A 21,193-nucleotide genomic window follows, 5' to 3' on the forward strand; every position below is an offset into this window, starting at 1 on the left:
TATCTGTAACCATAAATGAAATAATTGTTAGAATCAAGTATGGATACAATCAAAGATTTGAAAATGAAGTCTATGAGTGATTATACATCATAATAATGTATTATGTAATGTAATTGATCATACAAGACACAATGTAAACACTGACAAAAAATACTCTGAATTTAATAATATTTCTTAGTACATCCCCTTACTGCACATTAATAAGAATAATAAACATTGCTAAAAGAGACATCCAACCTTTTGTGTTTGATGGGAAAAAATTAAAAAAAAACTATAATAATGATCATATTCTAAAAACATCTGATGTATATCATGCACCTGAATTTACATATGGTAAATTTAAGAGCATATAGTCTTTTCTTTAGCACAATCCTTTTCTACAACTTAAGAAGAGCATATTCAAACCAAACTATGCTGAAAAGACATCTCCAGTATTTTTATGTTTGACAAAAAAAAAAACATGTTTTAACGTAACTATGGTAAATATAATAAAAGTAGTTAACATTACATTGTTTTATACCAATTGCGACTCATATTTTAAGAAGTATACTCCAATTCTTAAAGAAGACATTAGTCGTGGGAAAGAGGAATGATACATCAAACTCTTTGTTCATTCAGGATTTTCATCAAACACATAGAATGCATGTATAGTTTAAGAGAATTTGCTAGAGAACAGTAACTGTTTTGTACATACATTATCAAATTGAAAATTTAAGATCCAGGAGTAAAAATCAAAGCTTGAAGGGGCTGAAAATCAATCTCGATTTGATGACGATGATGATGAATATTTGAAAGAGCTTACCAGGAAGCAAAATCGAAGCTTGAAAATATTGAAAGCGATATGAATCTTATGATCAATTGCTAACATCGGTTTATGTAACTTGATGAAAGCGTATTTTGGTGAAAAATCAATTTCAATCTAACTCTGAAGTTGAAAATCATCAAATGAAGGGGATAAGATTTGATTCCGAAGAAACCTCCAATTGCTGAAAACGATCTCAATCGAAGATATCAATTGATGATCAGTCGCTCATGGAAGCTTGAAATCGATGTGAACTACTGATTAATTGTTGAAATCTCTTTCGATAAGCCTATAAAATCACAAATCATCGCAACGTGACTAACAATTAACGTACAAAACTCAAGTTTTTTGCTTCTCATTCAATCAACATATTGTTGCGATTGAGAAAACCATATGAGGAAATCAACGGATGAAAGAGCGAATTTGATTTTGTTACGTTGATTAAGGAAAGATCATGTAAATCAGGGGATTTCATTATATGATTAAAAGCTGACTAATCTACCCTTGAGTGTTTAATTAAGCGTTTTAATCAGGGTTTTTTTTGAACTACAAGATCAAATTTGATCAATGACTAAGATTTGATCTCTATGTCTCACAAAATATAGGTGGTTTCAAATGAACTTCTATATATATATATATATATATATATATATATATATATATATATATATATATATATATATATATATATATATATATATATATATATATAATGAGGAATATTGTGTTTTTTATTTAATTCGAACATGATAAGTTAATGAGTTAAACTAAAAACAAGTTTGAAACAAATAACCATATATAATTGTCAAAATTTAATGTTTAACCAATTAAAAATGTTAAAAGTCAAAACACCTTATTTTTACATGTTTTTACTTAATTTGAACAATAAAAGAATAGTTTTATTCTCGTTTGGACATATGTCATTCTATTAGGCTTCTTAATTAATGCATATGTTATTCTCTTTTTGTCATGTGTCACCCTATTATGTCATCTAATTAATGCATGTCATTTATCAACCTATTGATTATTCATTTCAAATTTCAAAATTTAAATTTACCATTCTAAATACATTAAATTAATAACATTAGAATAAAAATTAAAATAAAATTAATACAAATTATAAAGTGATATAATTTCACATATTTATTTAAATCAATGATTATAATTTCATATAACTAAAAAAATCTTTTAATTAATAATTTATTTAAAATAATTGATTAATAACTTTGAGTTTTTTATAATAAAAGTTCAATTGTTTTTGTAACCGTGATTTTCACGGGTTATAAACTAGTAAATAGTAATAAACATAAACTTAAAAATAAGACTTTATGTATTAAGGCATTATGAACTTGATCAATATTGTTTCACGCTATTGTCTTTTATTTAATTTGAACAAAAAAAATTAATGAGTTAATAAAAATATGACTTGATACATTTAACAATATAATAGTCTTTCAGCTATTTTCTACACAACTCTTCCCATTTATGAACTTGATCAATATTGTTTCACACTATTGTCTTTTATTTAATTTGAACAAAAAAAAATTAATGAGTTAATAAAAATATGACTTAATACATTTAACAATATAATAGTCTTAATCTGTTTATGTATCTTTTCTTCCTTCCAATTTCTTTTGCATTAAAATTAAAAAATTATTTATCAATGTTAAAACTAATAAATATCGTGAATTTATTTGTCAAATGTTTTGACAATTTATTTATTTTACAAAAGTAAATTTTAAAAAGAACGTAATAACAAACACAAACTACAAACGGTTTAATAGTTACTGATTGAATTATCATAACCTTTTAACACCCAACCAAAATCTTCTAATTATGATATCAAACTCTTATTAAATTTAATAAAAGACATAACAAACAGGGAACATTTTTTCAATTTACGTGAAGGGTTATTGGTCACAATTTATGTTCAATGGGTCATGATGAATGAATGAACTTTCGTTATCAAACAATAAAAAAAATGAAATAAAAGCCAACTAATTTGACAAACCAAAAAATTGATCGGCAATCGTGGAAATAATAATTGCAAAACTGTAATGGGTAATCATTTTCCTGTAACTGAAAGTGACTAATAATAATAAAAGATTGTTTCAAAAATGGTGTTAAAGAATATAAATCCACGACGGTGACCAAACAAAACCGATTGGATCGATGATAATTAATAATCCAAAAACAAAAAACTTAACTTGGCTGGTTGGCAAATGGCAATAATGACACTGAAAATAATAGATTGCTATTATTTTATTTTGTTTAAAAAAAAAAAAAAAAAAATACCTGTTTCTATTCTGTGTCAAAATTTAACTCATATTAACATGTACAGTAGCGTTTTTGGTTGATTTACAGATAGGGCAGACGTTGATGGAGGATTCACATTCAGTACAGATACAGAGATGTCTGCAAGGTAGCAGTAACACGCATGACTCCACCTTCCCACAATTTCTGCACCTTCTGTTCAATCTGCTGCCATTATTGTCGCCAGTAGTATCATTACCTTGATTCGGAGGATGAGGAGGAGGAATAATTACTTTTACGTTTACGTTTACGTTTACCTCTTCGTCTTCTTCTTCCTTGTAATTGCTTCCGCAGCATGATTCAACATCGTCGGCTGAAGTTTTATTATTATCTGCGTAATCGGTTTGATTTTGTTGTTGTTGTTGTTGTTGTTGAATTTGGGTTAGGATTCTTTGAAGATTGCGACGTAGAACATTGGCTGTAGCTTCGTTTGTTTGAGCCATTTGTTGCCATATTTGATTCTCTACGCTAAGGGATTTCACTTTTTCTTCTAAAGCAGAATTCAACTTGCTGATCTTCACGATTTCCTCGTCTTTAGATCTCAATCTCTTCTTGATTCCTTCCTCCGCTGCTGCGATTAACCTCATCGAGTTTCTCCTTCGCGTTGCTTCGATCTCCGTTCTCAACTTTTCCGTCTGTAATTAAATTGATAACAAACAAACAATTTGATTTCAATTAGAACACTTACGTTATCGTAATCAAAAAAAATGAAAATTCATCAAGAGCACTTGGATTCTCTTAATTCAATTCAAATTCATACCTGAAGAGCAATGAACCGATCAATCTCAAGCTGTTGTTGATAGATTTGCATGGAGATGTCATGACCGAGAAACGTAAACGTTGCATTCTGGTTCTGATTCACAAACTGAGCATTCGGAAAAGATAAAACCGTCGGATCAAACGAAGACGAATCACGCGAACGTTTCCTCGAAATCGGAAGACTGTAAGTGAGTCCGCTATCGGCTTTCAAACCAGTCGCCGGAATAGTATCCATCATCATTCCCGGCGAAACATACATCGGAAGCAGTCCACTTCCACTCTCCATCTCCCCCATTCCATATCCAAATCTCACACCACCGTCGTACACATTTTTATTTCCTTGATCAATCATCTCCCTACAATATGCCCGAAGAATCAGTATCAAACAACTCAAATCCAATGAAACAACAAAGTCGAAGATGTATCAAAATTCAAAAACCTGTTGGACAGAAGAATGCTTGGAGAGAAGAGATTCACATTCGGAGGTTCAACTTCCATACAGAGAATTCAATTGTGGTTCCGTGATTTGGGGTTTATTGAGGGTTTGTTGTTTGTTTGTTGCTGAAAACGTAATTGATTTCTGGTGTGGGGTGGGGTGGGGTTTTGCGTATTTATGAGAGGCTTTCGTGTGACTTGACTGACTGGTACACAATAACCAACAGAAAATTGGGTCAAGTCCGTAAATAACGCGAAAAGTAAGGGCAAAGCGTTTTCTTCAATAAAAGTAGCTACGGTGGTTTATACGGAGGGAAATACGGTGTAGTCAAAAGGTTATCTGGGAAAAATTGCCACGCAGGCGGTATATGACACGTGGACAGGAGAATGGGCTGTGGGGCCCACGGTCTATTTTAAGATCAAAAGTAAAACAAAAGAGGCAGTTGGGGACAAAAATTAGTACCAAATCCAAATGCTTTGGTCATGGTCGTGGGTAACGCCTTCCCGAACACGTGTTTTGCTTTTCCATTTTTGGCTCCATTTGATTTAAGCTCACCTCTTGGCTCACGTTAGCAGAATTAATAATTCTACTATTTTTTTTGTTGAAAATAATATATTTTATATGTTTGTTGAGATAAATATAATTCATCATAATCTACGTCATCTTTTTTGGATTTTCTCGAAATATTTAGTTTGTTGACATTAATAATTTGTTGGCTGTAATATTTTTTTGTTGTTACTAAATTAAATAGATATGTTATGCATAATGTTTTTTTATCAAAATTCAACCTATGATTAATTATTTATATTTATAATAATCAATAAATTTCAACCAATAAAAATAATTAAATAATTAAATAGATGTCTATATAAAAAAATAGAATGTATTTTTAACCCATCTTTATTTTGAGTTTAAATCAAATGAAAATTTTATTTTTTTGTAATATAATAATTTTGCAGGCAAAAGATACTCTTTTGAGTAACTGATTTACTTTTTTGCAATATATATATATATATATATATATATATATATATATATATATATATATATATATATATATATATATATATATATATATATATATATATATATATATATATATATGCTTTTGTTGTAATAGTGTATTTACACATGTCTGTCTTTGATAATGAGCGTATTTAGATGATATTAACCGGTAGTTGGAAATTAATAATTGTTAAATGGTAACGGGAAGTTTAAGCTGTAATTTTTGTTGGTATATTAATGTTTGATAAAATTAATTGGAAACATTTGAAATATATATATATATATATATATATATATATATATATATATATATATATATATATATATATATATATATATATAAAAGTAACATTTTTAAGGATAATCTTGAAATTTTGTTATAAATAAATAATATTTTTGTTAAAACACTAAGAACATCTCCAATAGTTAACATCCCTAAAACTTATTATTTTAGCCACATCATATATTTGTTAACTTTTATTTAATAAATACATTTTATAAATACATTTTTTAATGTTAAATTTTAAAAAGTTTTTTTCCACAATTTAACTAATCTATCATTTATTTATATTAAATGTATTAATAAACCCTCATATAATTTATAATTTATCATTGTCGGATATGTTTTTCTGAAACTAGAAATAATTATAAAACTACAAAACCGATAAAAGATTATATAACCGGAGTGTTTTATAATATTTGATATTTTATAATTTTGAAATCTTTGACAGCTACTAGTAAATCATATAAACTTTTTTATAAAGTATATTGATTTTTATTTTTATTAAATCAGTTGATTAACTAATAAAAATACAATATCTACATATTATTTATAAATATATTGCTAATTAATGTAGAGGTCAAATTTGACTAACACATAAAATAATAAAAAGTTAATGGATAATAAGTGTTTGAAGTGATTTTTAGGTAAAGTTTTATTCTCCAATTGCAAAAGTTTTTCAAATAAGTTTTTTCTTTTTAAAAAAAAAATTCATTGGAGATGTTCAAATTAACTTTTGATTATTAACTTTTTGATTAAAATATCTTCGAGTGCCGAATGAAAATTCTTTTTTTAACTCTTTTTAAAGCTAAGAGTCATTAATAAAATTTGGTACCGTATTAAATTAATGTTTATTTATGGTTATATTTATTGTATTTTGTTTATTTAACTTAACAAATTAGTCGGATCTAAAACATATTTCAAATTTTTTTAATTTGTGTTTGTTTGTAGTATGCTTATATATTATTATGAATTTAATATTATGTATCTTATTTTGATGCATATCACATAATAGGAATGCTTATATATTATTATGAATTTAATATTATATATGATCATGTTTACAATTTAGCATATTATTTTTTATGTATATCACATAATAAGGATGTTTATATTTTTTTTATGAATTTAGAATTATGTATCATCAGGTTTATAATTTAACATTTTATTTTGATGTATCTCACATAATAGGGATGTTTATAAATTATTATGAATTTAATATTATGTATCTCATAAGGTTTCCACTTTAACATGTTATTTTGATGTATCTCACATAATATGGAGTATAATGGATTGAAACTAAAGGTACAAAAATTCTTGAAAGTTATTTTAAGATTTTACTATGCCGATTTTTGAATTTAGTATATTATATCTTTGTGGATGTCACTTTTAATTTTGAAGAAACAGATGTTTTAATAATATCAAGTTTATTTAATATTTTCTACACCGGTTTATAGAAATTATTAATCTTTCAAAATATAATGTTATTTTCAAACATACTTAATGACATGCCATGCCACCAAAGATTGTAATAATTGACGCAAGGAGAAGAGACCACAAAAGAATTATGAAGATATATTAAGGAAGAAAAGAATGTATTAACACTCTTAGGACCTTAAAACTACACGAAAATACAAAACATAAATTGTTTGTTGAGGTCTGTGTACACATTGACACATTATTTGGGCGTCAAGCTTAACAAACACGTCTTGAACGTTTTCGTAACGGCTACACCATGCCTCGTGTCATGGCACGCATTGAGGCACGTCATGGCGTGCTTTTTAGAATCATGATAAAAATGAAACCACAAGAGTATACGGTGTGGGTCACAACGAGAAATGAATTGGCTGAGTTGGCACACGAAAACGGCGTCACGACGAAGGGAACACCCCCCCCCCCAACTCGTTGAAGCTCGTTATGTTGGATCTTGTGGTAACGAGGACAAGATAAAACAAGAAAGATGATTGGTTATCTCCTTCATCAACCAATCAAATAATTTTTTCTATTTTCTATCTCTACCTCTTAACATGATATAACATGTGGAACACCATTTCCCCTTTGTGTTATGGTGGTGTTATGGATGAGGTGGCACCAATTTGGTGTTACATCCGGTTGCCCACACCCAATGCTCTAAGGATCAACGACAAAAGAAATTGAAACTATATGGATAACAAAGTTGTAACTCGATAAAAAATGACAAATGTTAATAACAATGTATAAAAGTCATTTTATATGTGCTATGAACTAATCGTCAACGTTTTGAAACCACATATATCATTCTCACTAAGAAAAGAAAAGTCAAGGAAGATTCGTAAAAGTTTTAAAACCGTAGAGATCATTTATGTAATTTTAATTAATTATAAGACCATTTTTTTTATACAAGCATATAAATAAATGTAGACATTTATAAATAAAATAATTAATAACGTGGGTGGTAGCTGAATGAACATGGAGATTGGCAGTGATGATTTTGGATGGACTACAATGTAGGATTCCCAGCAACTAATGGCTTCATGAATTGTCTCTTTCTCTATTATTGTCAAACAAAATTCATGCATTTTCAAATTTAACTTAAAACGTTATTAATGGAACACCAAACCTATCAACTATACATAATAATAGCTCATTTGGCGATCGTAGGGGAAGCTAGGAATGGAAAGCATTCCAAAAGATCTCAAATTTGTCTCCGGATCTATGAAATATTGATATAGCGGTGATTTTGGACGAGTCACTTAATAATATTAAACGATGCACACACATCATGAGGATGATATTGAAGGATGGTGCATGTAGTTTCGAAGTTCGAATCTTGGACATAGGATAGGTGGGATGGGGTGGAATCAAGTTAGGTAATTGTCATCATAAATAAGATCCGTCTATACGTATTTTGGGTTTGGGACGTAAGAAATAAAAAGAATCTTTAAAGACACAAATATAGTCAAATGATTTACAAAATACTACTAATTTAAATATAAAAAAAATACTTATTTTGCCTTTTCAAATGAAAATCATTAATAATGGTATAAATACACAAATATTATCAAACAATTTATAAAACTCTACTAAATATTCTTGTAGCTTTTTTGGATATAAAATTATTAATAATAGTATAAGATTAAAAAATAAACATTGGTATATTGGTTGTGTTGTGTGTTTTCTATTTGGTTGGTGTGAAATTCAACTTCAATTCTAATAAGCTTATTTTCATTGTCATTCAGAAAATCAGTATCAAGATCAATTTTGTTTAACATATTTTTATCCATAAATTAGTAAAACTATTCAAGATTTCTAGTGACATCAATAAACTTAATTAATTATTTAATAATGTCAACTTTGAAAAAATTCAGTGTATGGATACTACAACGGATACTACAATGACAAAATTGGTTAATAATATTCTATATGCAATAAGATACTAGACTTACAAATTAGGACAACATAATCGACTACTCAATCATATCGTACTTTGATTGTTTCATATAACGTTAGTTTACAATTCATCCATTCAATTTTCCACATTTTTGTTGCAATTCATCCATTCAATTTTCCACATTTTTGTTGCCTGCCCACTTTCTTTATGAACAAAGACAAGTATGCATATACTATTATTTCTTCTTGTTTCCAGTAATATATCAAAAATTGGGCCTTTAAATATATATATCTCCTTCTAGATTCTTGTAATTTATCTTGTTTTTTTTCTTGAAAATAGACTAACAATTATATATTAATATTATGTAGTCCGTAATTTTTTTTAGCCATTTGGAACAGTGAGCCTTGAGCGTTCGACCCTATCTCCCAACGTCTGGGTTGGGCATGATCAAATATATTTTTAGACTCAAGTTGTGTCGGGTGAGTAAAAAGGTATGTCAAGCAGCTTATCAAGAAAGTTAGTTTATAAATTATTATAAGGTATTTTGTGTTATCACTAAACATTAAATTTTAATAAGCTCAAAAAAAATGTGTAACACCCGGATCCTGGTATCTATTTTAAAACCAAATTATTCATTTTTTCAAAGGGGCTCGACAAGTTAGAGGCCCTAAACTCTTCGAGTAGGAATGGATTTTGGACGCAGGACTTGAAGTCTACTCGACGAGTTGAGAGCCTCAACTCGACGAGTAGGACTACCAGAGTGAAACCCTAATATTCAGGGTTTGCACCCCTATTTAAGCACCTTAGCCTCCAAAGGATGGCCTCATTTGCAGCCTCCATCACTCCAAACCCTAGCCACGAAATCCTAATCCACCTTTGAGTGTTTTTTAGCCCTTGTTGTGTGTTCTTGGTGATTTTGAAGCTTGAGAAGGAAAGAGAAGCTTAAAGATTCAAGAGGAAGTGTAACAGCCCAGAATCTCAGGTATTATTAAATTATGTTTTTGGGGGTGATTTAAGAGGGGACTCGGCGAGTTGGAGCCTAGACTCGCCGAGTAGGATCGCAGACTTGGTCGCGGGTTCGCGACTGGACTCGACGAGTCCAGATATGGACTCGGCGAGTCGACGCTGTTCAGCAGAAACCCTAACCGTTCGATTTTGGATCGTATATAACGCCTCTTAGGCCGTCATTGTCCGTCTTTTGGTCGATTGAGAAGAACCCTAATCGTTGTGGACGTCTAGAGCAGGAGAGAAAGCTATTGGAACTTGGAGGAACTTGTTAGGCAAGAAGAAGGAGAGTTTGGCCAAAGGAATATCAAGGAGGATCGAGTCCTGAGGTTTGGGGGACACAGAAAGTGCGTTTTCAGGGAGGTTGTAGCTCGTCGGATTGTGCACGAGTCATTTCGGGATTTGCTAGCTTTCAGCTTTTACGAGGTGAGTCTTCTCACTATACTGTACCCGGAAGGGTTTGACTGTGTGACCGGAAGGTCGGATATGATATGTGATATGTATGCTATATGTGGTAAGTTATTTGTTATATGTGCTATGTATGTTATGGGCCGGAAGGCGATTATATTATGGGCCGGAAGGCAATATGTTATGGGCCAGAAGGCGATATGTTGTGTGATGGACCGGAAGGTCGGCGTGGGTAGGACCGGAAGGTTTACCCAGCAGGGACGGAAGTCCCCTGAGACACATGGACCGGAAGGTCGGGGCCTGGAAAGGCGTATGTGCGTAACTTGTATATTGGGGAACTCACTAAGCATTTATGCTTACAGTTGTTGTGCATGTATTTCAGGTACTAGCGAGGACCGTGGGAAGGCGCCGGCGTGATCGATACACACTGAAGAATGCTTTTATGATCTTGGGATTTTGATTATTGTATTTGACAGAATACTTAAACTATTTATGCCTTGTTATGAATGGAAATAAATATATTTTTAAAATGAAAAAAATGAGTTTGAAAATTTGAGTTGTTACAATTGGTATCAGAGCCTTGGTTTGAGGGATTCGGGTGCACCTTCGGGAGTAGCTGAACTCAAACCGAGGATTTGAGGAAAACTTTTTAAATAAAGGCATAAACTTTTGTAAATGGTTTCGTGGTAAGCAAGAAAGAAGCAGTGTGTACGATCAGTCAGCGGCCGAACGGTAAAGATCCCCAAAATCCCTTACAATATTATATGATATGAATTGTTATGCATGCTAGAAGACTAGGTATTCATGATAGGACTAGAGTGGCCTGATTTGTGATGCCTTAGTCTAGGGAAATTTGCCTATATGAGATGCGTTGCTAGTATGCGGGTAGATAGTGCATATCAGAAGTAGAGTACTCACTATCCGGAGTTTGGGGAGGAGGACTTGGGATGAACGCTGATGCGGTGTGGTCGGTAGTATTGGGCCCGTACTACCGAGGACACCGGGTCAGTGGGAGACCCAAGTAAGAATCCCTGGATATCGGGGACTGAGTAGGGTTGCGTATCGAGTACGATTATACTCGGTGGAGTCTCTGATAGTTTTATGTTGTATTTCAGAGACATCATGGTTAGACCGCGCCACGGAGCGAGTTCGAGCGGTGTGAGTGACGAGGAGATTCGTCAGATGATTCACGAGGAGGTAGCGGTGGCGATCCGGGCTGAGATCCCGGAGATGTTTGGGTCTATCAAGACCACCCTGATGGAGACGTTCGATGAGCGGTACGCCGCATTGACTGAGGCTGCAACCGCTGCAGCTACCGCAGCTGTGGCCGCTGCTAGGCCACAGGGGGGTGACTCGTTGCTGTTCCGAGAGTTCAGCAACACGAAGCCACCGGAGTTCGATGGGACTCAGGATCCGATTGCTGCGATGAGGTGGATCGCGGACATAGAGGGGTGCTTCTACACTTGTTCATGCCCGGAGCACTTGAGGGTACGGTTCGCTTTGAACCAGCTCCGTCTGGGAGCGAAGGACTGGTGGAAGTTCTTGACGGCGAACTTCACTTTGGCAGAGACTACAGCGGTGACATGGGAGGGGTTTACTGCCATGTTCAGGGATGAGTACGTTCCCCCGGTGGAGAGGGAACGATTGGTGCAGGAGTTCTTAACCCTCAAGCAGGGTACTGATTCTGTTGCGGTGATTACGCGGAAGTTTCATGAGAGGGCGATGTTCTGCCCCGAGCTGGTGTCCACTGATCAGGCTCGGATGAGCCGGTACTTGGGAGTGTTGAGGAGGGATATCCGGGAGTTTGTGTCGAACTCCACCTACCATACTTTTGCTGAGGTTCAGGCGAATGCCAGGAAGCGCGAGATCGAGTTAGAGACCCAGGCCAGGGAGGAGGCCGAGTCTCAGCGGGTGGACCGGCGACCGGCTCAGTTCCAGCCGGCAGCCAAGCGGACCAAGTCCGCTGATGCGAGGACGGGAGGTTCGAAGAGCCGCACTTGCGGAAAGTGCGGCAAGGGTCATGAGGGGGCGTGTCGATCTGGTGCTTGCTACAAGTGTGGCAAGGAGGGGCACATTGCTAGGGAGTGTCCCAAGGGATTTACGGTTTGCTTTCATTGCAACCAGACAGGCCATAGGAAGGCCGAGTGCCCTCAGCTTCTTCAGGGATCTGCACCTGCTGCCGGAGCTACTGCGACTCGACCGGTGAAGGCCGAGGCCCCGAGGGCTCGGGGAAGAGCCTTTCAGCTGACTGCGGAAGAGGTCCGCGCTGCGCCCGATGTCGTGGCAGGTATGTTGTAATTCATGTATTTATTTTAAATGTCGAGATGTTATGCTTATGTTATTATATGCGTAGGTACTTTCCTTGTGAACTCTGTGCCTGCCTTAGTGTTATTTGACTCGGGTGCGAGTAGGTCCTTTGTGTCCTTAGCCTTTAGTCAACATATCAGCGTTAGTCGTGAGTCGTTGAGTCGACCTTTGAGAGTTTCTATAGCTGACGAGAAAGTGATTTGTGCCACGGAGGTTCTTCGGGGATGTGTACTAGAGATTTTCGGGGTTGAATTCCCGATTGACCTGATTCCTATTGCGATGGGTGATGTCTGTGTCATCGTGGGCATGGACTGGTTGAGCCGATTCGGCGCTGTCATCGACTGTGAGCGTCAGTTGGTGACTATACGAGACCATAGTGGGGGAGTTCTTTCGGTGTACGGCGAGGGTACCCGTTCGGGATCAGCTTTTTGTTCGGCCGCTAGGGCGAGGCAGTGTCTACAGTAGGGCTGTAAGGGTTTTTTGGCGTATGTGATGGATACGCGGGAGGTTTCCGAGAGACCGAAATCAGTTGAGGAGGTCCCTGTGGTGCGTGAGTTTCCAGATGTTTTCCCCGAGGAGCTGCCGGGAGTACCTCCTGTGAGGCAAGTAGAGTTTGGTATCGATCTGGTTCCGGGGGCCGCGCCTATTGCTAAGGTGCCTTATCGTCTTGCACCTCCATAGATGCAAGAGTTGTCCTCGCAGCTCCAAGAGTTGCTGGGGAAGGGATTCATTCGGCCGAGCAGCTCTCCGTGGGGAGCACCTATTCTGTTCGTCAAGAAGAAGGATGGTTCACACCGGATGTGTATTGATTACCGGGAGTTAAACAAGTTGACGGTCAAGAACCGTTACCCGTTACCGAGGATCGATGATTTATTCGATCAGTTGCAGGGAGCGTCTTGGTTTTCCAAGATCGATCTGAGGTCAGGGTACCATCAGGTGAGAGTACGGGAGGGGGATGTCCATAAGACAGCGTTTAGGATGCGATATGGGCATTATGAGTTTGTGGTGATGCCTTTCGGGCTCACCAATGCCCCGGCTGTGTTCATGGATCTCATGAACAGGGTATGCAGGCCGATGTTGGATCGGTCAGTGATTGTATTTATCGACGACATTCTGGTGTATTCGAGATCTAGAGAGCAGCATGAGGAGCATTTGAGGGAGGTCCTCGAGGTATTGAGGTCGGAGAAGCTTTATGCAAAGTTCTCCAAATGTGACTTCTGGTTGCGAGAGGTCCAATTTCTAGGACATGTTGTCAATCAGAAAGGGATATTGGTCGATCCGGCCAAGGTTGAGGCGGTGATGAGTTGGGAGGTGCCGAAGTCACCTTCTGAGATCAGGAGCTTCCTTGGGTTGGCAGGGTATTATCGGAGATTCATCAAGGATTTCTCCAAGATCGCAGTGCCACTCACCAGATTGACCCGGAAGGGTGTTGCATTCTCATGGGGGCCCGAGCAGCAGACCTCCTTTGAGACACTTTGCCAGAGGTTGTGCGAAGCCCCGGTATTAGCTCTCCCAGAAGGGATGGAAGATTTTGTGGTATATTGCGACGCATCAATTTCGGGATTGGGTGCAGTGTTGATGCAGAGGGGTCATGTGATAGCTTATGCGTCGAGGCAGCTGAAGCCTCATGAGGCGAGATACCCTACGCATGATTTAGAGTTGGGAGCAGTAGTGTTCGCTCTCAAGATTTGGCGTCACTACCTGTATGGGGTTCGATGTACGATATATACGGACCATAAGAGCTTGAAGTATTTGATGGATCAGCCCAATCTAAATATGCGTCAGAGGAGGTGGCTGGATGTGGTCAAGGATTATGATTGTGAGATCCTGTACCACCCAGGTAAGGCTAATGTGGTGGCCGACGCGTTGAGCCGCAAGGCGGAGAGCACTCCATTGCGAGATGTATGCTTGAGACTGACTGTGATGACTCCTGTATTGGATGCTATTCGTGGGGCACAGGCCGAAGCGATGCGACCAGAAATGCAGAAGAAAGAGCGGGTTGTGGGGCTAATTTCAGAGTTCGTTCAGGATGATCGAGGGCTTATGACATTTCAGGGCCGGATTTGGGTACCGTTCGTGGGCGGTACACGTATTACTTTGATGGAAGAGGCTCATAGATCGAAATTCTCGATCCATCCCGGTGCTACGAAGATGTATTTGGACTTGAGGAAAGAGTATTGGTGGCCCTGTATGAAGAGGGACGTCGCATGGTTCGTTGAGAGGTGCTTGACCTGTCGTAGGGTTAAGGCCGAGCACCAGAGACCGCATGGCAAGTTACAGCCATTGGAGATCCCCGAGTGGAAGTGGGAACAAATCGCTATGGATTTTATCACCAAATTGCCGAGGACTGCTAGGGGAGTTGATGCAATTTGGGTGATTGTGGATAGGTTGACGAAGAGTGCACACTTCCTTGCCATCAGTAAGAGTTCTTCAGCGGAGAAGTTGGCGGAGATATATGTGAGAGAGGTGGTATCTCGGCATGGGGTGCCGATCTCGATTGTTTCAGACCGTGATGTGCGTTTCACTTCTAGGTTCTGGAAGAAATTTCATGAGGAGCTGGGTACCAAATTGCATTTTAGTACCGCATACCATCCCCAGACAGACGGTCAGAGCGAGCGGACGATTCAGACACTGGAGGACATGCTTCGAGCGTGTGTGTTAGACTTCGGGGGTAGCTGGGATGCATATTTACCCTTAGCAGAGTTTTCCTACAACAACAGCCATCATTCGAGCATTGGTATGCCACCTTTTGAGCTGTTGTATGGTAGGAGGTGTCGGACCCCCATTTGCTGGGGAGAGGTGGGACAGAGAGTGATGGGCAGCACGTAGATCGTGCTCCAGACGACAGAGCAGATTCAGCAAGTGAGACAAAGGTTATTGACCGTCCAGAGCCGGCAGAAGAGTTATGCAGACAGGCGCCGATCCGAGCTTGAATTTCAGGTCGGCGACTTCGTTCTCCTGAAGGTCTCTCCTTGGAAAGGAGTGATTCGATTCAGGAAGAGGGGCAAGTTGGGTCCCCGGTATATTGGGCCATTTCGTGTGAGTGCAAGGATAGGTCGGGTAGCCTATCGGTTGGAGTTGCCAGCGGAGTTGGGACAGATCCACGACACCTTTCATGTGTCGCAATTGAGGAAGTGCATAGCCGATGAGTCGGCGGTGGTTCCATTAGAGGATATTCAGGTGGATGCGAGCCTGAATTATGCGGAGAGACCAGTGGCTATCAGGGATCGGAAGATCAAGGTTCTGAGGAACAAGGAGGTACCTCTGGTGTTGGTTCAATGGCAACACCGTAAGGGATCGGAAATGACTTGGGAGCCGGAACGTGAGATGCGGGAGCAGCATCCGGAACTATTTTCAGAATGAGACTTCGAGGGCGAAGTCTAATCCTAGCGGGGGAGAGTTGTAACAGCCCAGAATCTCAGGTATTATTAAATTATGTTTTTGGGGGTGATTTAAGAGGGGACTCGGCGAGTTGGAGCCTAGACTCGCCGAGTAGGATCGCAGACTTGGTCGCGGGTTCGCGACTGGACTCGACGAGTCCAGATATGGACTCGGCGAGTCGACGCTGTTCAGCAGAAACCCTAACCGTTCGATTTTGGATCGTATATAACGCCTCTTAGGCCGTCATTGTCCGTCTTTTGGTCGATTGAGAAGAACCCTAATCGTTGTGGACGTCTAGAGCAGGAGAGAAAGCTATTGGAACTTGGAGGAACTTGTTAGGCAAGAAGAAGGAGAGTTTGGCCAAAGGAATATCAAGGAGGATCGAGTCCTGAGGTTTGGGGGACACAGAGAGTGCGTTTTCAGGGAGGTTGTAGCTCGTCGGATTGTGCACGAGTCATTTCGGGATTTGCTAGCTTTCAGCTTTTACGAGGTGAGTCTTCTCACTATACTGTACCCGGAAGGGTTTGACTGTGTGACCGGAAGGTCGGATATGATATGTGATATGTATGCTATATGTGGTAAGTTATTTGTTATATGTGCTATGTATGTTATGGGCCGGAAGGCGATTATATTATGGGCCGGAAGGCAATATGTTATGGGCCGGAAGGCGATATGTTGTGTGATGGACCGGAAGGTCGGCGTGGGTAGGACCGGAAGGTTTACCCAGCAGGGACGGAAGTCCCCTGAGACACATGGACCGGAAGGTCGGGGCCTGGAAAGGCGTATGTGCGTAAGTTGTATATTGGGGAACTCACTAAGCATTTATGCTTACAGTTGTTGTGCATGTATTTCAGGTACTAGCGAGGACCGTGGGAAGGCGCCGGCGTGATCGATACACACTGAAGAATGCTTTTATGATCTTGGGATTTTGATTATTGTATTTGACAGAATACTTAAACTATTTATGCCTTGTTATGAATGGAAATAAATATATTTTTAAAATGAAAAAAATGAGTTTGAAAATTTGAGTTGTTACAGGAAGCTAGTAGATCCGGAAGAAGAGTTGCAGTTCTGACTCACTTGAGGTATAAAGTTTATACCTTGTCTTTCCATTGCTTAGATCTTCATTTAGGGTTGTATTTTGTTACTTTTGGGCCATATTGAAGTCATTTTCGGGATTGGAGTGCCTCATGAGGTTTTAACTTCAGATCTAGACACTCATGAGCTTATGAGGCTTTAAGTTGCCAGTTTTATCAAGCCTTGACCTTTCTCCATGCCCTAGATCTCTTATATAGCTTAGTTTTGGTGTTTTTTTAGCTTCATGACACCATGCATAGGCGTAAAGTTAGCAACTTTACGTGGTAACTTAGTCCTAGGGGACTAGATCTATGGTTTGGAAGCATTGAACCCGACTGGAAACGACTTAATGGGTTTAGACTATGGGGGATTCGACGAGTTGTTCATACAACTCGGCGAGTTGGGTCGTGGTCCTCCAACCTTTTCTGTTACTGAGCAAACTCGTTGAGTCTAGGATATGACTCAGTGAGTTGGCCATGGTTTTAGGTTATGAAGATTGAGGAACTCAACGAGTTCAAGGAGGGACTCGGTGAGTTATGAGTAAAATGTCCTGACTATATTATGAGGAGGAACTCGACGAGTTTATGAAAGAACTCGACGATGTCCATTTATCGGCTGGTTTGACCCACCGATGTGTCGTAGTTCTGTCGATATCATCCCAGGATTATTGAGGACAAGAAACAACTTGGAAGCTAGTAGAAGGATTTACAAATACCTCTTTTTCATGTCTTGGGTTTTTTGGATTTGTGTTCTTCATGGGCGATGGTAACGATGATGTAGAGTTGAAGTAGGTAAAACTTGTAGTCCCCGTGTTGTTTATTTTGGTGGGATCCCTTATTTTGGTTGTTTGATGTGTTGTTTCTTTTGGTAGGATCCCTGTGTTATTTTTTTGGCATTAAGCCATGCTTTTGACTGTAATGTTAAGCAATAATGTTGTATGTATAGGCTTGTTGCATTTCAGACTTTATTTGTGACTGTAATGTTTAAGTGGTCTTTCGTATTAATGCAAAGGTTTTTTTTGACATAATAGTGCAAGTATAAATGTTCTTAATACCATTAATATCATTAATATCATTAAGAGAAAACTAAATTAATTAGACCATAACTTAAAACCATAAAAGTGCAAACATTAGTGTTTCTAATACCATTAGTACATCACTTGATCATTACATCACTTGATCATTAAACCACAAAAACATAGTACTTAAAAGCAATTCATTACACAAAAAACCCATTGTTATCAGGGAAATATAAAGATAGACGGGTGCATCCTTCTCTTTATTCTTGCTTCTTAAACTGTTGCACCTTTCTCCTTGCTCTTCCTGTTTTTTCCTCCTTCCTTACTGGCTTCACCTTCACCCCCTTGACCTTTACAACTTCTAGAATCGTGTCCCTTATTATTATACTTATTGCATGTAACAGTGATAAACTTTCTAGTGAGCTTGGTTCCTTGGGACAAAACCTGACTTGCTACCTCATCATCACTCCTAATTCTTTTCTTTTTTGGCCTCCCACCTGAAAATAGATAAACCTTAATCTAATTATGTGAACAACCAAACTTATAAACAAGTAATCTACTTTTTAGTTGATTTTGCCTGTTTGTGATGAGTTGGTGGGGTGATTGTTGTTGGGCATGCTGATTTATGCCACATATCTTTACCATTTATAGGATCCACTTTCACTGCATACATCTTTTTCCAAGTAGATAGCCAATAGCATTGATGAACCCAATGCTCCACTCTCTCAACAACCTTTCCATTTTGTATCATATCCCAAATTACTGCCACTGCTTGTTTACATGGTATGTCAGTCAACTCCCATTTCCTACAAGTACAAGATCTGTCACTCATGTTAACAACATATTGTTCATTCCATACCCCTGTCACTTTTCATTGCCTGCAAAAATTACCCTCAACTGTTGTGCTTGTTCTTCAATTTTTTCTAACAATTGTGTCGCAGTAGGTGTTAAAGGACCCAAACTTTTGTCTATGGCCTTTTGGACACTGCACATTCTCCTCATCAAATACTCCCTAATGCACTCTAAAGCTGAGATTATTGGCTTCTCTCTCCCATCAATCAATTTTCCATTGAAGATTTCACACATATTGTTAAGAAACATTTGACAATGAGACCTACCTATTACATAATGAAATGAAATAGTGAATACATGGTAATTATATGGAAACATTAAAGAACAAATACAAAATACATCAAACCTGTGAAATGACTCCTAGCCCAATGAACTGGTGGGATTTTTTTTAGCCACTTATATGCATCCTTATTGAATAAAGATAGCTTCTTCATAGCCTTTTTAGTGTGGATTACAGTTGTAGCAGTTGCACAGTTCCATACCATCTCCTTTAATTGATTTCCTCTCCTCTTTAGTTTCATGTTTTCATGTATGTGTCTGAGACAAAATCTATGTTCATCACATGGGAAGATTTTTGCAACAGCTGGTAATAAAACCTAAGCAACAATATATAGTATTAGAATATATCCATCAAAAATATATTTTAAGAAAAAAACAGAGTACAGAAAGGGTACCTTCTGTCTATCTGAAATGAAGGTAAAGTTGGCTCTTGTGGGTAGATCTAGATCTTCACCCAAACATTCTAAAAACCGTGACCATGACTTCATATTCTCTACTTCAACAAATGCATATGCAACAAGGAACATACCATTGTTTGAGTCAACACCAACTGCAGTCAAGAGCTGGCCTGGGTAAGGGCCTTTCATGAATGACCCATCAAGGACAAGTATTTCCCTTTGAGATTCTTTGAAACCATGTTTCAATGCACCAAGACAAATATAAATTCTTTGGAATTTCCTAGTTTCCAAATTAATGTTTGTTTGACTTTCAACCTTTATCTTGACTGTCGTCCCAGGATTTGTTGTTTGTAGCTCCAAGACATAGTCCCTAAGCATAGAGTATTGCTTCTCACAGTCACCATGTAGTTGTTGTTGAGCTATGGCCTTCGCTCTGAAAATTTTGCTTTTTGAAACCCCAAAACCATATTTCGTCTAAAACTCCTCCTGTAAAGCATGTGTTGGACAACTACGGTTCATCTTTGTTTGAGAAGCAATTTTTTTAGCAATGAAACTCTGGGTGCAAATCTTAACATGTCTTGTACACAAGCAACAATGTTTCTCTTCATAAACCTTCACAGTCCATATATCTAAGTCTGATGGCCTAGAAACCAACAAAACCCAAGGACAAGAACCTTTTTCTTTATTTACAGAACTACCCTTACCTTTATTACATCCCAACAACCCACTAGAGTTAAATTCTGGAGTAACACCTCTACACACTACCCTTACCCTTATCTTATCATTTTTTTTCTATGTGTAGGTCCCTCCGAGTCTGTAAAGCATGTTCCGTCACCAAGCCTGTGACTTCTTTCTTTGTTTGAAAAGTTTGACCCACCATAAATTCACTCCCATGCACCTTTCCATCCGAACAATATTTTGGCCTAGTCAATTCTTTCAACAAACTTGCTCTCTTATCCTCTTCATAACCAGCAAACTCAAATTTGTCTTCATCAATTACTTCCATCTCTTCTTCCTCATGATCTACATCCATTGGCTTTTTCTTTTTATTCTTTTCTATCTATTCGACACTTGTATCAACCACACTATGAAACTCTGACATGTCAACTTTATAGTCAACCACTAGGTCTTCTTCATCCATAAGAAAATCACTATCACTGCTAGACCCACCATCCTTAGCAGAACTAGAACAATCACTCACGTCCATATCATCTTGGTTGTGCAAATGTTCTTCCACATTCGCTCCAAAATCAATGTCATAGTCCTCTTCTATATTACCATTGTAAGGCTCATATTCTTTCCCAATATCAGATAATGGATCAAGGAAATCCATTTTAATGTTACCAATTCCATCATCTTGTTCCACTGACTCAGGTTCATTTATAGGTTGTACATGTGGGACATTTTCAAATGGGTCAGAAGTGTTGGCTTTTTGTTGCTCTTGGTTATTATAGACAACCAATGCCAATCAGAGGGATTTGGGATATTGAGGTCAAAATCGAT

The 21,193-nt window shown here is 37.6% G+C and overlaps 2 protein-coding genes across 2 annotated transcripts; both read right to left on the reverse strand.

Moving 5' to 3' along the window:
* Positions 1-3,083: 3,083 nt before the first annotated feature.
* Positions 3,084-4,492, reverse strand: LOC145062961 (BOI-related E3 ubiquitin-protein ligase 1-like). Its single transcript, XM_079010555.1, has 3 exons — positions 4,314-4,492; positions 3,876-4,230; positions 3,084-3,750 (listed from the first exon to the last, which is right to left on the reverse strand). Exons 1-3 carry the CDS (start codon positions 4,370-4,372, stop codon positions 3,121-3,123), a joined length of 1,044 nt encoding a protein of 347 aa, XP_078866681.1. The 5' UTR covers positions 4,373-4,492; the 3' UTR covers positions 3,084-3,120.
* Positions 4,493-18,434: 13,942 nt separating this feature from the next.
* Positions 18,435-20,723, reverse strand: LOC145064704 (uncharacterized). The gene is made up of 6 exons (XM_079012101.1): positions 20,636-20,723; positions 19,688-19,917; positions 19,360-19,609; positions 19,030-19,279; positions 18,739-18,967; positions 18,435-18,680 (listed from the first exon to the last, which is right to left on the reverse strand). The coding sequence occupies exons 1-6, from the start codon at positions 20,721-20,723 to the stop codon at positions 18,435-18,437; spliced, it is 1,293 nt and encodes a 430-aa protein (XP_078868227.1).
* Positions 20,724-21,193: the final 470 nt, after the last annotated feature.

This window comes from Lactuca serriola, chromosome 7, assembly GCF_051521515.1.
Source record: "Lactuca serriola cultivar US96UC23 chromosome 7, Lser_US96UC23_V15, whole genome shotgun sequence".
NCBI lineage: Eukaryota > Viridiplantae > Streptophyta > Magnoliopsida > Asterales > Asteraceae > Lactuca > Lactuca serriola.

Excerpts from the sequence above, each read along its gene's own strand:
- LOC145064704 (XM_079012101.1), bottom strand. The coding sequence starts at position 20,723 with ATGGATGTAGATCATGAGGAAGAAGAGATGGAAGTAATTGATGAAGAC. Across the intron at positions 19,610-19,687 it reads TCATTTCAGATAGACAGAAG|GTTTTATTACCAGCTGTTGC; the intron begins GTACCCTTTCTG and ends ATTGTTGCTTAG. Across the intron at positions 19,280-19,359 it reads GGCTAGGAGTCATTTCACAG|GTAGGTCTCATTGTCAAATG; the intron begins GTTTGATGTATT and ends ATTATGTAATAG.
- LOC145062961 (XM_079010555.1), bottom strand. The coding sequence starts at position 4,372 with ATGGAAGTTGAACCTCCGAATGTGAATCTCTTCTCTCCAAGCATTCTT. Across the intron at positions 4,231-4,313 it reads AGCATTCTTCTGTCCAACAG|GGAGATGATTGATCAAGGAA; the intron begins GTTTTTGAATTT and ends GGCATATTGTAG. Across the intron at positions 3,751-3,875 it reads ATCGGTTCATTGCTCTTCAG|ACGGAAAAGTTGAGAACGGA; the intron begins GTATGAATTTGA and ends ATTTAATTACAG.